At 39.6% G+C, this 16,260-nt stretch overlaps 1 protein-coding gene and 1 pseudogene across 1 annotated transcript in view; one reads left to right on the top strand and one right to left on the bottom strand.

Annotated features, from left to right (window-relative positions):
• The window catches only part of LOC148372281 (uncharacterized), a 28,305-nt gene that overhangs the window by 3,118 nt on the left and 8,927 nt on the right, over positions 1-16,260 (top strand). The window contains exons 2-9 of the mRNA XM_088326935.1: positions 449-593; positions 6,090-6,143; positions 7,760-7,815; positions 7,882-7,951; positions 11,872-11,985; positions 12,534-12,730; positions 12,793-12,921; positions 15,588-15,753. Coding sequence (XP_088183061.1) covers positions 539-593; positions 6,090-6,143; positions 7,760-7,815; positions 7,882-7,951; positions 11,872-11,985; positions 12,534-12,730; positions 12,793-12,921; positions 15,588-15,753 — 841 coding nt within the window. The 5' untranslated portion in view covers positions 449-538. The remainder of the gene's footprint in view (positions 1-448; positions 594-6,089; positions 6,144-7,759; positions 7,816-7,881; positions 7,952-11,871; positions 11,986-12,533; positions 12,731-12,792; positions 12,922-15,587; positions 15,754-16,260) is intronic.
• Positions 10,697-10,835, bottom strand: LOC148372282 (U2 spliceosomal RNA; annotated as a pseudogene).

Below are 16,260 nucleotides of genomic sequence, written 5' to 3'. Positions count from 1 at the left end.
ATGGATAGTTAAATATGTTTTAACCTGCAATGCAGATCACAAAGATTAAAGTAGGGAGGGAATTCAGTATTTCTTTTTTTTTTAACTTTTTGTTTAGCAGGCCCGATTCAAAAGCCTGGGTTGCCACAAGAGGCTTAAGGGCTGTGGTTCTAGGCCAAATGGCGTCAGATTTCCTTTGAAAAAAATCTTTTCGGGCTGACTGTTTCCATCATGTAGTGGATTTGCTCAAACCCGTCAAAATGCTTTTTCATTCCTCTCTCCTCGGTGTTATTAACAGCGATGGGGGGGCCCGATTGACGTTCTGTGATGGTGACGGGCCGTCTGCAAGGACGAAAGTCCCCGCCAGAGCTAGCTCGTTAGGTCTTGTGTCGCTGTCTTTTTGGTGGTTCCTTATCACTACCAATTTTTATCTATGAGTGAATTTGCCTTTCTCATTTTTTATCTGCAGTGTTGAAGAAAAAGTTCAGTTCGTCCTGCCGGACACACTCTAGGTGGTCCCTCCTGCTTCTCGTCCACCACGCCGCCTTCCAGAACAGTCATGACGCTTTTAGCCTCCGAGAGGTCGCTCCTCATCCGGAACAAGTTCCGCTCTGGTGAGCACCTAATCTATCGATTTGGACAGCAGAGAGCTGAGATAGCTAGTTTAGCGTCAATATGTGGGGATGCGCCTTATAGTCCCTCATATGGGGTGTCGTGTGATCAATCAAAAATGTCCAAAGGCATTAGCAACACCAGTTGTCTTTTTCATGGTAAGGGGCATTTTGGACTAACTTAACAAGTACAGGAGACCCCTGCGACACGACCGAAGTGATATGGCGGGGTAGCGTAACCTATTGCAATTGGCTAATGGGTTCTGAATCCCCGGTACTCCAGCCAAAACCATAAAATTAACAAAATGATATATAGTAAGTACTACTTCTATGTAATATATGTGTATATGATCAATTAACAAATCAATATAAAGTGGAACCTCGGTTTTTCTACCATAATCCGTTCCAGAACCCTGTTCGAGAACCGATTTGTTCAATCACCGAAATCATTTTTCCATTAAAAATAATTTGAATCGTTTTAATCCGTTCCAACACCCTGAGAGTTTACCATGAATGTTTAACGTAAACATGAAGCTAACCCAGGCTAATATTACGTTCCCGTTATCGTAATCTTCCGTACTAAAGATTACGCTAACATGAACGTGTAAATATAAAAAAATCAGGTCGTTTACAAGTCATTTAGCACCACAAGTGGCTAGCGCTTCATTGGAAAGGGGGCTCCGTTCCAACACCCTGAATTTTGGGCTCAGTTCCAACACCCTGAATGTTTACCTGAATGTTCGACGAAATCATAAAGCTAACCCAGGCTAAACGTACGTTCGCGTTATCGTAATCTTCCGTACGAAAGATTACGCTAACACTAACGTGTAAAAAAAAAAAAAAGATAAAGAAGAGAATTATGAATAGGATTTCTTACCTTTGTGGTGGTCAGCAGAAGGCGCATGCTGTATTCCCTAGCAAGATCGGAAACTCGCACAACTCTTTCATATTTAGCTATTATGTCTTTTTTAAAGGCAATAGGCAATACCTGTCCTGCTTGCACTGACCTTCTTCGGAGGCATAGTTAGGGGTTAAAAGACTCCGTTCTCCGATATTAAAAGCGAAAGCAAAAAGAGGCAAGCGCGCACGTGATAACAGTTGGTCACGAGGGGTGGGGGCGATCTACACCCGTACGCCACTCAGCATCTCACTCTAGCGTATGCACTCACGCATTACTGGCGTTCAAACTCCGAATTTTTGACCGAACAGCGTAGCAAGAATTTCTCGAAATTTTTGGTCGAACTCCGATTTGTTCGAACTGAGAGGCGTTCGAAAACCAATAGGGGAAGATTCAGATTCAGATCTACTTTATTGTCATTCTAGTACACGTGTATACAGAACGAAATGTCGATACATCTGACCCGCACAGTTTCCTCGAATGTACAGATATAAGAAACCTTGGATTCAAATGAAAATCGATTTTTGCCTTAATCACCTCCTTATTCTTGATAAATTTCTCTGCCTGTTACGGCCATATTATTCAGTGCGGGTACCAATGCGTTTCCTTTCTCTGCATTTCTTGATAGTCACAAGCTTTGTTTCCATGGTTGTCATGTTTATGCTTCTTGCTTTAGCATCACTGCGCATCTTGGGGCTTACAGCTAAAAAGAATTACACGAGATTCTAAAATGAATGAAGGGAGATAAAGGCATTGTGGGTAGGAGTTTAGCTTATCGGCATCTTCACGTTGACATGACGCAGAACCTATAGCAGACAAGTATTTTGTTAGACGTGGACCAATAGCAGACAGTCATTTTAGAGACTTAACGCGTCAGATGCAGAAACACTGCAATTTTGTACGTTTGTGGGCATACATAATAATTTGTTTTTGAATTTATGTAATATAGAAAATGCCTGAAAATGGGCTGAAATGTTTTTTCATTCCACACCATAAAGAGTAAAGGTCCTGCTGTAACCCTGGTTCTACATTTTCTTGTAATCTAACAAACCCAAATTTTATAATTGCATTTGTGTCACAAGCAACTCGGGTCCATTTTTTCCATAGTCTTTTAAATGAATAATTATAAATAAGTAATCGGCTCTAATACCATACATGGAATCATACCCAAGCGATTTAATTGGAGTGAGTGATGGCCAATCAGAACACAGAATCAGCCTGATGTCATCGAGGGCAATCTTAATTGCCGGAAAAGAGCTAGCATAGTAACAGTGATTCTGGAAAGTGGATGACATTGTCATAGCTACACATTAAAGCTGAATTCTGATTGGATAAAGAAATCTAACATCCACCTGTAGCGGAAGCGGTGCTTCGAAAACAAGATGCTTTTTATTTATTATGTTCATTGTATTTTTAGATTTAGGTATTTCAGGACAAAAGTACCACATTTTCCACACTATGAGGCGCACCGAATTATAAAGTGCATCTTATAATACAAATAGTCTTTTGTTGTACATTTTTCATAATTAAGGCGCACTGGAATAGCTACCATATTTATTTGTGTGTAGCTATATTTGTGTATATCCGTTGCGTGTTACACTTTTTAGTTTTTTAAACATTGTGTGGAAGGGAAATCAAACCCAGGTTGCGGCGATGAAAGTGTCAATCTAACCACTAGTTCACTAGTGATGGAGATGACCTACGAAACGGCATTTAATTTTATCTCATTATCATACTATTTTTACTTGGCGTGCCAGAAACTAATGTTAGCGAATGGAGAAAACAGAAAGAGATTAATAATTGAATATGCAAATCGTAGCTATATTTGTGGATCAATGGAAATTTGAACGTTGGCTTCGAAAGTCCATTAAAAGTGCTTGAATTTGGGCATGAAAAAGGGGTACGAAACCTGGGTATTGGATTGGCGCCACAACCGTTCATTTTTATTTGAGTTAAGCCAAAAGGGAATGTCTCCCGACAAAATCCCCTTCTGACGATTTCTGGTCGCAGCACTATGCGATCGGGGATAATGTTTGTGGCCAACTGAGTGCAGTTCATTTTAGGCTAGAGTACAATTATGGGAAAAAAAACATGTGATGGGTCTAATTGATCGCGTCCGCACGAGTGCACTGCACTTTTTGCTGTATCTAACTTAAAAGAGACTGGCCAAGGCCGACATTGTCGCACAACTGACTCCTCCCCAGTGGCGTCCGCATTCCCAGAATTCCCTCGGCTTTGCTCAACAAACACTTCCCCGGCGCTAGCAGCTGGCGTCTTTTTCTAGCGGAGCAAATGACGTTGTGGTGGTCGACGCCATCCCCAAGGTGCGTGGGCACACCTGCTGGAAAACGTGATTGCTCGCTTGGGGGGATTTGAGAGAATATGCTCTTGCAGGGGGTGGGCAAGTATTTGGAGTCGACGGTCACATTGGGTTCAAATATTTGGCCGAGGGCCCCATCCTGGAGAGCGATCCAATTTTTTTCATCTATGAATAAAAAACATGTTATATTCCTTTTTGTATTTGTTTGAATTTAGAATTAAGATTGGTCTCTTCAAATTTGGTTTGAAACGCTCACTGTTAAAGAAAAAAATATGTAAGGTCCTTGTTTTAAGCACTAAATTTGATATTTAGTTTGGTAGTACATACTATTGAAGTTGTATTTTTCAGTATTTGTGTTGTGTTTCTGAAGTCTGATTTTTGCAGTATCACTGTAGTTTTTTTGTAGTATTGTTGTAATTCCTTAGTGGTATTTATGTCAATATTTCTGTAGTCAGGGTTGCCGGGGTACAACTTCCTGTGGTGTGTCTTGGGCAAGTACTGCCTGGTGGCGACCTCTCCAGTCTGATTTTAATAATAATAATAATAATAATAATAATTTCCTTTGTATTGTCATTCTTTGTAACAATGTACACAGAACGAAATGTCGATACACCTGACCCGTTGTAGCGAGCCGATGCAGCCGCAGCCAACAGAGGGCGCCGCCATTTTACCAATTAGGTATGACTCGGCCGAGGCGCGAACCAGCGACCTCCCAGTCTCAAAGCGGGCACACTACCATCTAGGCTACTGTAGTATATCTGTAGTATTTCTATCGTAATATTCCTGTAGTAGTATTATTGTGTTATAGTATTACTGTCATGTTTCTGTAGTATTTCTGTATTATTTCCATAGTAGTTTTTTTTGTAATTTTATTGTAGTTTTATTTATTTTATTTATTTTTATTCATTAAGAATTAGACTGTAAAGATATTTTTTTTATGGTCTGAAAATAGCTCACCAGTGCAGGGTCATTGTGATTTTCTAGTACAGATGCTGCCCTACTTATGAACGAGATCCGGACGTTGAATTTGTTTGTAAGTTGCTTCAGTGCTATGTTTTGTATGTTTAAGGTTTATATAAGTATATTTAAGGCTTGTATAAGTAACCTGTATTGTTTTGTACTAAAAATAAATATTTAATAAAATAATATGCTCTATAAAGTGAAGTTTAACTTAATTGTAAAAGATTGGCTTCAAGTGTTAGGCTACCTCCTCCGTGGTAGTAAGTGGGCGAAAAAAAGTGATCCAAGGATTTTCTCAACCGCATCAAGCTTTCTTTTTCCACTCAGATTTCAAAAGAAGCCTCTCTTCTTTACACTTTACACCAACCATACTGAATGGATGCATGCAAATTGTGTGCCTTATCGTGCAGCGCGCCCTGTGTATGTTTTATGTAAGACAGCTGACATAGCTGAGGACATCATGAGGCTGCATCACTGCTAAAAAGTGAAGTGTGGGCTTCACCGCTACAAGGTGACGTGTGGGTGTGTATATAAGGCTAGATTCACACTGCAAAGCTTAATGCTCAATTCCAATCTCCTGTGTGAACACGATAAGTCTCCCGCATGCGCACAAGAGGACACGTGACGTTGCGGAAGTGCTCATGGATGCTAACACCGTATCATATCTAGCAAATTGAAAGATGTTGTGCTACCGTAAGCTGAACAGAATTGACAGCAATCCAGAAAACGAACCAGTTACGGAGACAGTGCCTTTTAACACAGTGCGCCTTGTGGTTTTGAAAATACGTTACGTTTTTACCCTACTTTAAATAATTAAAATTGTAACAACATAGCAATGAGAAAAGTTGTTACTTTAGAAATGAATATCAAACTGGGTGTCCTTTGTGCTAATTAGTGACAAAAAGTAGCTCTCGGCTTCAAAAAGTTTGGAGACCCCTGGCTTAAGTATACGCCAAGAGTTCTGGCAAAATTACGTTAGGTGGGGGATCATGAGAGACCTGCACAGCTGAAGGGAGGGGGTGGGGGATTTCGACTAAAATAGACATACATAGCAAGCTAAATACTTACTGGGCTACATTGCACCCCCCAACCTAGCCAAGGTCTCGCTCAAATGTATCGTTTGGCTTCACCTGTTTGCGTGTTTTCATGCGTGTGCGCTGAGGAAACACGATCCGGCGTCTCGTCTTCGCCGGACTCTTCTTCTTTTTTTTTTTTTTTGATGTATTGATCGAGCCACTGTTTACTTTTAGTTCCACGAGCCCACCATCTACCCGCTACAAATGCAAATGCCTCGCTCAGCTTTTGTTTTTTTGTCTTTCAGTGCTGCAGTTGAGAATTCAGAACCGAAGGCAGAGTGAGATCGATGCCGACCCGGGTTGGTGCCGTTTGATATCCTTTATGAGTTGTTGTTGTGGATTTAGGTCACGGATGGCCGCAGCTGACATTTCAGTGCCGTGAGGTCACATTGTTCGAAAGTGGACCCATTTGTGATGTCATTATTAGTTCACAGCAAGCGGCAAAATGGTTGTCTCCTGAATTGAACTGATTGGCTGCTTAATCCAAACTTCAAAAACACAATAATCATCAGAATTGCATGGTTACACCCAACTCTTTTTTTATTTTTTCTAAACTGTTTTCTATTTTGTAAAATAAGAATAGTACTATTTAATACAGTGGCACTCCCAGTATACAACATGAATCCATTCTGTTGCAAGATAATATGTCCATATGGCAGAGTTGGAAACAAATGCTAATTAGCTTATGCGCTCCAAACCCCTGATACCCCAGGACAAACATTAAAATTGTCTATACATATTAAAAATCAGGAACAAACTAGTATACAGTAATCACAACTCATGCAATATACACAAGCACGATTAAATAACAGTATAAATAATTTATAACATTGGTACTCATTGCCTCCCTGCTTGGTGCTTGGCATTAAGGGTTGGAATTGGGGGGTTTGGTCACCTAATGACCCCCAACACATCAGTTGGGTTGAGCGAGGGGGCTGGGAATCCCCTCCTCTGTATCAATCTCCCTGAAAAAGTCAGAAATGTGAATGTGTTCTTGACTCTAGCCACCTCCCACCATATCTATATATATATATCTATATATATATATATATCTATATATATATATATAGATATATATATATATATATATATATAAAATAAAATAAATAATATACATGGAAAGCAAAAATTAAATTGTATTTACCTTTGGTGTGACTTGAGCTGGGAGAGTAGAGTTAGTGGGGGGGCATTATTTATTTCACTAGATTTTAGTCTCAAATAAAACTATTATTTTTATTTTTAACTAAACTTATTTTTAAAGTAGATTAAACAACTAGAAAAGAATGTATAACATTTTAATTTTATTAATTATGCTTCCCATTTATAGAAAATAACACAATAAAATACAGTTTTAATCATATATATTTTATTCTCAAATAAAGCTGTATTTGATTTTTTATAAACTAATTTGTAAAATAAATAGATCAATTAGAAGAATAATGCATAAAATGTTCTCATTTTCTTTTTTCTCACGTTACAAAAATGTGTTTTTATTTCAATGAATTAAATTTACATTATTTAATTTTTAATAGTCAATAAATAATAAAAATAATTAGAAAAGTTATATTTGAATGGCCCAAGAAATGTCGTTTAGTAAGCTGTTAAAACATTTTATTATAAAGAAAATATTTCTCATCTAAACTTATAATAATCCTACAATGCATAATGAAATACGCTGTCTGATAAATGTAATAAACTCAAGGATATGCAACTAGGTAAATGAATAATTGAATATATCTAATGTGATATAATAATAATATAAAACGACTAAAAAGTTTAGAACAATTCTTAACAATCCTTTTACGTGCAATGCAGTTGACATTCTTTAGGTTTAACTTTTTCAATCTGTTTCTTATATATTTTAAATTTCTTGGATGAAAGTCTAAATATGTGTGGTTTTTTTTTTTCAATACAGGCTTAAAATCAACTACTTCCCCTGCTAAAGAACAAAACAACAAGAGTGAAGCTCTGGTAAGTTGTACCTGCTCCAATTGTCGTCATTGACAAATGTTGAACGTCTTTGGTGTCCTGACATAGTGTCAAGCTGATAATGGCCCCGGAAGACATCCGAAGACGCCCCCTGGTGGAGTCGCACGTGCTGTGCAAGGTCAGGCCGGGACAAAAAACTAAGGATCGTCCGATATGGGTTTGTCAGGGCCGGTACCGAAACTATTAGTGTTAATCTATACTTGGAGCCAATATTCAATTGCTGTAAAATCTTAAAAGATGGTGTAAGAAATGTTTAATAATGCAAAAAAAATAAAACCAAAACATATGTTATATATTTAATATAATTTTATCTCTGAAACCTTTTACAGTAAATAAATTAGAATTCCAACACGACTAATATGACTATTCTTTCACTTAAACCAGAAACTAACAGTGCAGGAGATAAAATTAGGTTTAGCAGCAACTCTTATAAAAGTATGAAAAAACTTAAATAGCTCCCTGATTTATATTTTTCATGATAAATAAATCCAAATGTCAAGATGAACAACATGACTTTACTTTAAACAAAAAGTACATCGAAGTTTCAACTAAGCTCGCAAAAGGAAAAATGTAGCCACTCCTGTTTAAAGGCTGGATTGACACACAAATGTTATGGTAACAGCTAATCACTCAGCCTCCTACTTTGGCCTGGTTTTGATGCTCTCCCTCAATCACATACGCTTGATTGATCAACTAATGGTATGAAAATAGCTAATATATCAGTCTCCACCTGAGCGTGCTTCCCTTAAACAAGATAACCACACGTTTTACGTAATTTCTTCATCACACACACACATGCTTTTTAACCACTGACTTATTAAAATCTCAGTATTATCAAAGGTCTTGATTCACAGATATGATGGGACTCGGGAGTTACCAGAGCTGCCGCTGTTTACTTTACTCTAACGTTATTCTTCCTGCTTCAGTAGCTCTGCCCCTGGTCACTAATCCAATCAGAAGGCGTGGTGTGGGTAGCGTCCAAGACTGAGTGTGAGAGGTGAGGGAGGGAGAGAGAGGCTTGGCTGCATTTGAGCAGAAATAATCGGTCCGTTGAATAAATATAAATGCAGATATTGATATCTGTCAAATTTCAAATATGAGTGCCGGTAATCGGCCTGCCTTTCAATCAGTCGACTTCTAAAAAAAACGCATGTTTCATATTGTGGAGCTCGTGCAGGAGCCGTGCAGGAATTCAGCTGTTCTTTGAAAACCAATGTGGCCTTTTCAAGTCCTTCAAGCTCCAGTGTCTGTTATATAGAGACGTCTGGTGATGTAAAACCACACTTTTGATTTAAATGATAAGCATAAACATTTGTACTCATACATACTCGTACACATTTTTTAAGACTTGCAGATTTAGAAATGTGTATTTATATAACGCAACTTGAGAAGCACTTTGAAGATGACATGTTTGGCTGCTATTTTACTACTACGGAAGCCCGAATGACCATTTTGCCAAGCAAACTTGTTCTGATGGTGCTTTTACCTCTTAACGTTTTCTTAACTTCCACCTAGTATCTTCAATCAAGTTTTTTTTACTTTTTCCCACTGATTCATTCTCTAACCACACATGTTAGCCACTTGAATTCAGGGTATGGTTCTTCACTAGCTGCAGTTGGGATTGTTATCTGCTTCGTTTGAAATGAAACTTGCTTTTACCTTCAGTTTTGACTTTTTGCAGACTCGTTTTCTAGCCACTCATGTTAGCCACGTATCTGCACGCTATGGCTCACCGCTATCTCTAATTGTTAGCTGCTCCAGCTTTGTCATCTTGTGTCCCTCGCCTTACACAACTGGCCATGCAAACAAATATCGCAGAGCTCTGTGATTCAGGCTCCTTACACTGGACTGGTATGCTGGGTATGCTCTTGCAATCTTTTTACTAGCCTTTTTGTTGCTCATCCCATTAGATGTTAAATGTTATCGACTTATATCATCTCTAACTAACTCCAGTTCTTAGGTCTTTCCAGCTGCTTCAGGTATATCCATCTTGCTCTGTCTTTTATTGTCACTTGCGTATAATTAACTCCTGCTTTCATGTCCTTCGAGATTTGAGTTATAATGACCTCTAGTGGTGGATTATTATACACTGTCGCTTAAAAATGCAGTAAGAAAAACACGCAGATAAACTGCTGAGAGTTGCTTTGAATACCTGTTGGGTGTGACTCAGTAACTGTTAAATATTATGTAAATATTTGCATACTTGCCAACCTTTTGACCTGAAAAAGTGGGCGATTTTATTGCGCACTCTACTTAACGCGCAATCCTTTACCGGAACATTGAAAAGAAACAAACAATATGTGCTTGTTCAAAACCAAAATTAGCAAACTTTTACTAAAATGGAAGTCTAATGCGATCGTTGCATTCAAGACGTTTATTCATGGGCCAAGACCTAGTTTCTCTTCAAAATAAAGCATCTGTATACTAAAATACTAGTCTTATGTCAAGATTTTGTTGTTTTTATTTGAAAATGGCTAGATTTTTTTTCAAAAAGCGGTAAACTTGACGCGTTTTTCGGTTGTGCGGCATGTATGTGTTTGTATTATTTTTTAAATAAGTGTATAACAAGTACCGTTAATTCCGGACTATAGAGCGCACCACATTTCGGGAGGATTATCGATTTTGTACATACACAAGCCGCACCTGTATATTAGCCGCATGCGCCCACATTGAAAAATTGCAACACGAACACAAAATTGGGGTTTTGGGGTTTTTAAGGGTTATTGTTCTATCTTCGTTATTCATTATCCATTATCCGTTATCGGTCAGTTCATAATACGCTACAAAGCCTAGGAGCCGGGACACTTACTCTCAGCCAAAAGGCCAAGCTAAGGTCCTAGCCCTAAAGCCTTGCTGCGATCATTGCGAATGCACCGTTCCCGGAGGTACTGCAATACCGGGCCGATGCGTGGAGTGGACAGAGCAAGCTCTTATTCCATCTCCGGATTGCAAAAATCAAGGCCATACCCATACCTGACAAAGTCCAAAAAACATAGACCCATACCCGACACAGTCCAAAAATCACAGCTGGCAAGTGAACGGAAAATGATACCGGTACTTAAGGTTTGATGCAGACCTGCAGAGTCCGGGTGCCCATTGAAAGTAATCCAAGGAAAAAAGTGTATATTTCCAAAGGTAAGGGTGGGAAAAATATATATCTACTATTGTCGGCCGCGTCCACAAACACGTCTCACCTTTACTCCACTTACCGTCAGCCCGCGTTTGCCCCGCCCCTTCTTTCTCATTTGCTCCTGCAGAATAAGTTTCAAAAATAAATACATTACAAAAATATACAGTTGCAAATACATATTATACATGGTTACACATATTTACAAAGAAAGACGATACACCGAGAGAGTTTTCGAAGCTTTAATAATAATATTATAACTTTCATCCCAAACCGTGCCTGTGAAGGGTAGCAAAACGCTACTAGGAACACGCTCGCAAAGCAGTACACGGATCTGTTAAGAAAACATACCGTACTTGTAATGACCACGGTACACCGTCCTCATCTTTCTCCATATAACTACGTCTTCAAAGTCGTCTTGCCAAGTAGGGGAAAGAGACTTTGTCACATAAACGTCGTCCCACGCTCCCTTATTCGAAAACACGCTAGCAACACGCTCTCAAAGTAAAATTGATGTGCAGTAGCTCTGTTTCCTTCTTTATCGGACTGCTCGATTGCATTTAGCTTGAAAGCTGCGTTATGTGCCTTTCTTTTTGCAATTTGCATGATGAGGGTATGTTGTTGCAGTCTTCCTCTGCGCATATATTCCACCGGTCCAAATCTTACCTTTTGTACTCGAGCGCCGCTGGCGGCTGTTAGTAAAATTACATAAATTGGCCGCATCACTGAATAAGCCGCAGGGTTGAACATTTGGGAAAAAAGTAGCGGCTTATAGTCCGGAATTTACGGTATTTGTTTACATCCAGTTTCCTTTTGAGGAAAGTAAACAGAGAAAATAATACATTATGAACCGCCTAATAGCATTTTCCTAAAATTGCTTGAAACTAATGTCAATTTCCTTTCAATTTCAGAAAAGAGCGAATGCGTGGCCCCAAGGCAAAAGAAAGCTCGTCGAGACCTCAGGGAGGGGATCCAAGATCACCCTGTAACTACCAAGTCCAGAGATAAACCTCCCCTTGAGAACTGTGAGTAGCAGACATAACACAATTTTGTTCTTCAGTGTCACAGGATTTCGCACAGTCAGTCATATGCAGGACACATGGAGACGGAAAAATGGGAACGTGATCAAACCCCAACAGGGGGCGTTTATTTAGTAACAAAAACTAAATTTACCAATGTGTAGAAAGAGTGGAACAGGGACTGCTGAGCAGGGGAAGCTTGAGAGGGTGGTCTTGGGATGGCAAGAGTCTTGTAAAGAAGATCTGGGATTGCCTTAAAGGAACTTTACAGTGAAGAAGGTATTGGGACAGGTGAAGAAAGCATTGGTAAGAAAAGCTTGTCGTCTTACCGAGGGAAAGTTTTAAGCAGGGTTCAAAGACGACTCGGCAACCTAGATTGGGAGACTGGAGTATTCATGGTAAAGGGTGTCTAATTGGCTGATTGTGAGCACCTAAAAAGGGGAGTGGAGTGAGGGACTGGAAAATGGGGTAATGTTGCCATCTCTTGGAATAGGACTGAAGGCGCTGAACCATGAAATTCAGACAGTCATGCTTTTTTACTTCTGACTCCTGAGGCCCTGTCCCTTTCCTGTTAGCTGCGGATGTCCTCGAAGATGACATCTCCTCCCACTCGTCGCCGAACGAACGACCCGTGGTCCCCCGACCTTCCTCCTCGGCCTTCCCGTCACCTCCGAACCTCCCGAATGAACAATCGCTGAGCGACTTTTCATCCGCCAGCCAGCCTCTCAACAGCAGTCCGGCTCACATTCAGGTTTGAAAGCGAGGAAGAGTCGACTTCATTTCTCAACGACTGACGTCTGCATCCTTTTTCAGTCCGGTTTGCCACACCCGGCACCTGCGGGCATCCGAGCTCCAAGCAGAATCCCGCGGTGCGAGAGCACAGGCTCCAGTCGACCAAACGGGATCTTCTTGACATCTCAGACCACGCCCCTGCTGCCAAAGGTATAGGTGCACTCATGTTTGATTGGCTGAGAAAAATAATTCCAATATTTGCTCTCAAAGCTCTTCTAGTCATACCAGGGTTCCTGTGGAAGTGATTACAGTGGGATAAATAGCAATTCTATTGCTCTTAAGGTCACTAACCTTTTTGAAGTTGAGGCACTTTTTTTGTTACTGATTAGCACGAAGGTCTACCTGTATGATATGCATTTCTAAAACTACATGTTATCATGTTATTAATATTATGTTATTCATAATAATAATAATACATTTTGTTTCAAAGCGCCATTCAGGACACCCAAGGTCGCTTTACACACAATATAAAACAAGAATATAATAAACAATAAATTTAACAATAAAAAGAAACTGCAGGTAAATGGTCGGGGTTCTTGTGAGGCAGTCTATTATGGATGGGCAAGTCTGAAGAGGTGAGTTTTGAGACTGAAATCCGGAGGTCAAGTGATAATGAGTTCCAGAGCTGAGGGGCAGAACGGCTGAAAACTCTGCCCAATCAAATTCCTCTATGCTAGAGCCTCTCGGTATTAAAAGTTTATTATGTGGCTTTTAATCATAAAGTGTCTCAACAAGGAACATAGATTGTTAAATGAGCTTTCATATAAAGGATTATTTAGCGAATTACAGCCAAAACCGGGTCTGTCAGTGTGACTCCGTGACTGAAAACTAGTAAAATTTGTGTCTTATATATAGTAGACCAAATATTACATCCAGCTGGGATTGTCTCAGCTTTGCACGTGCAGCAATTGCCTTTGAAATGAATAATTCATATTGTAATTGTGCAAGGTCTAGATTATATCCGCGCCACATGTACTCATGAAAATAGCCATAGACAGTATATGTCTCGCGAGCCAAATGTTCCCGACCCCTGCTTTGGTGGTAGGCCGTAGAGTAGGGAATTGCTTTATACCATGGTATTGCTTAGTATGTTATTGCCAGTTTGTAATATTAGAATTGTTAAAATAGGCTCAACCACTAAAACATCATGCCAGTTAGAAATCAAATCGTTCTGTATACACGTGTACTAGAATGACAATAAAGTAGATCTGAATCTGAATCTGAAAATTCCCGACAAAATCACAATGAGCCAGGACTGGTGAGCTATTTTTAGAACCAGTCTGCGGGCTACAGTACTTGGGGGTTCTCAGGGGCTTTTTGGTGCCCGTGGTTACCACATTGGGGACCCCTAAGTTACACCAACAAGTGGAAAGTGGTCAGGTTGTGTTTCTTTTGTCTTCTTTCGATAATTGCTACGCGATATTCGACCACACACCTGCGTGCGTACGGCCATCTTGTAAATTATGCAGTGTGAAATAAGTCGGAGTCAGCATGGGATTTGCAAATTCGAATTGGCACCATCTTTCAGGAGATGAATTCACAACAAAAGTAAGCCACGTGCCGAGCGTCGCCTTAACAAGATGCTCACGCTCGCCCTCGACCTTAAGCCGTCTCGCATTCATTACTGTCAATTTGCGCCGGCGGCCGAGTGCCAAAGGCCACAAACACTGTCGTGTGGAGATTTGTCGAGTTTAACCTCCGTATGGCGCGGCGCCGACTTTGGAACAGAGGTGGGTAGAGTAACTACAAATTTTACTCAAGTAAAAAGGATTCGAGTAGAAGTAAATCGTAGTTATCCAAATCATTACTTGAGTAAAATTAGAAAGATACTTGGTGAAAAAACGACTCAAGTACTAATCAGATCATCAATTAAATCATCAAAGACCATCCAATCAACATTAAATTACATTTAATTTAATAATAGATTCCAATTATCATGGTACATTTAAGTACTTTAATTACCAACAAGCTAGCCCACGGGTCGGCTACCCAAAATGTTGAAAGAGCCATATTGGACCAAAAAATAAAACAACCCCAAAACAAATTTGTCAAAATATTAAAATTATTATACACGCCTTATAATGAATGCACTACAAGCTGTATGTATCTTCATTAGACTACTATCAAAATGACTAAGTTGGATGCAGCACATCCTGTGGAGGGGATGTGACTATTCTGTTCTACGATACAGCCCCAACTTTAACTTTGTTACTCTATTAATGAATTATGTAATGTTTGATTGTTTTGATGCAACTGAAGAAATACGATTAAGGAATCCAATTTTTGATGTCAAACAACAAAGGTGCATAATATACTCCTTATATGTGAAACAAAAAGTGGGTAAGAAAATGCAGCATGCAGTTGTAAAAAATAAAAAAATCAAACTTTTGAAATGGTAAGGTAAATAAAACATCAAATGAGTACAATTTCAGTATGATACATTTATTTTTCTCTTTTTACCTTTGGGGTCCATGGTGTATCTCACACACATGCCGGTTTGCTACCTACCTAGCTGGTGATGCGGCTTTTCAAAAAGGGGCGGGGCTTGGCCGCCAAACCTCTGCTCTCGATAAGGGGAGAAAAGGAGAAAAGAAAATAAGCGAAGGAGAAATTTGCTTACTTACGTGGAGGCGATTGAAGTAATGGGTTTAATGTAGCCTACTGTAGCAGAGTTAAAAGTAAACTTTCTTCGTCACAAATCTTCTCAAGTAAAACTAAAAAGTATAGTGATTTTAAAAAAGTACAACATGTCTCAAAACTTAGCAAGTAAATGTAACTCGTTACTAACCACGTCTGCTTTTGATCTTCCCTCGCAGACAGCCGGGACCCCCAGTCTTTCCTGTTCTTCCTCCCTGACGCCCGCCTTCAACCTCAACCAACTCGCTCGCTCACGGAAACCACGAGATGTCAAACCCAAGATGAAAAAACTCAAGTATCACCAGTACATTCCCCCCGACCAGAGAGGGGCATCCGGGCCCGCAGGTAGACTACCTTATTTTAAAAACATATGTATTTGAATTATCTTCATTTATTAATGTAATGTGTGTGTACCTTTGTATGCACTCGTGCTCATCAATCACTTTTACTGGTAAACAACTCCTCCGACTCGGGACGATCACTGCTTCCTCCTTCCGGTTCGATAAATATCTCTCCCGCAACAGGGCAAGGTTGAAATGATCAACACAGGCCTTGAGCGCCTTCTTACTGTTAAGAGTGTAAATAACATGTGAAGTGATATACAGTATCGGTAATACAAATTTAAAACTCTATGTTTTAATAATAATGTATTTATAAATTTGCAGATAAGTCTCACCGGAGTATGAGTCTTACCCCCGGCCAAACTACGAAAAAAAAACCCTGACTTATAGTCCTGAAAATACGCTATGTATATTCTCATACAACGCTGGCCATTCGCGTGACGGGTATTTTTCGACACCTAGCATAATCAAGTTAGCCCGAAAACATAAGGTAGTCCCTTACCCGCTGTGT

The sequence above is a fragment of the Urocampus carinirostris genome, chromosome 2 (genome assembly GCF_059441175.1).
Source record: "Urocampus carinirostris isolate Australia breed hairy pipefish chromosome 2, RoL_Ucar_1.0, whole genome shotgun sequence".
Lineage (NCBI taxonomy): Eukaryota > Metazoa > Chordata > Actinopteri > Syngnathiformes > Syngnathidae > Urocampus > Urocampus carinirostris.
Note: the sequence above shows the minus strand (reverse complement) of the source record. Positions and strands in the feature narration are given on the sequence as shown.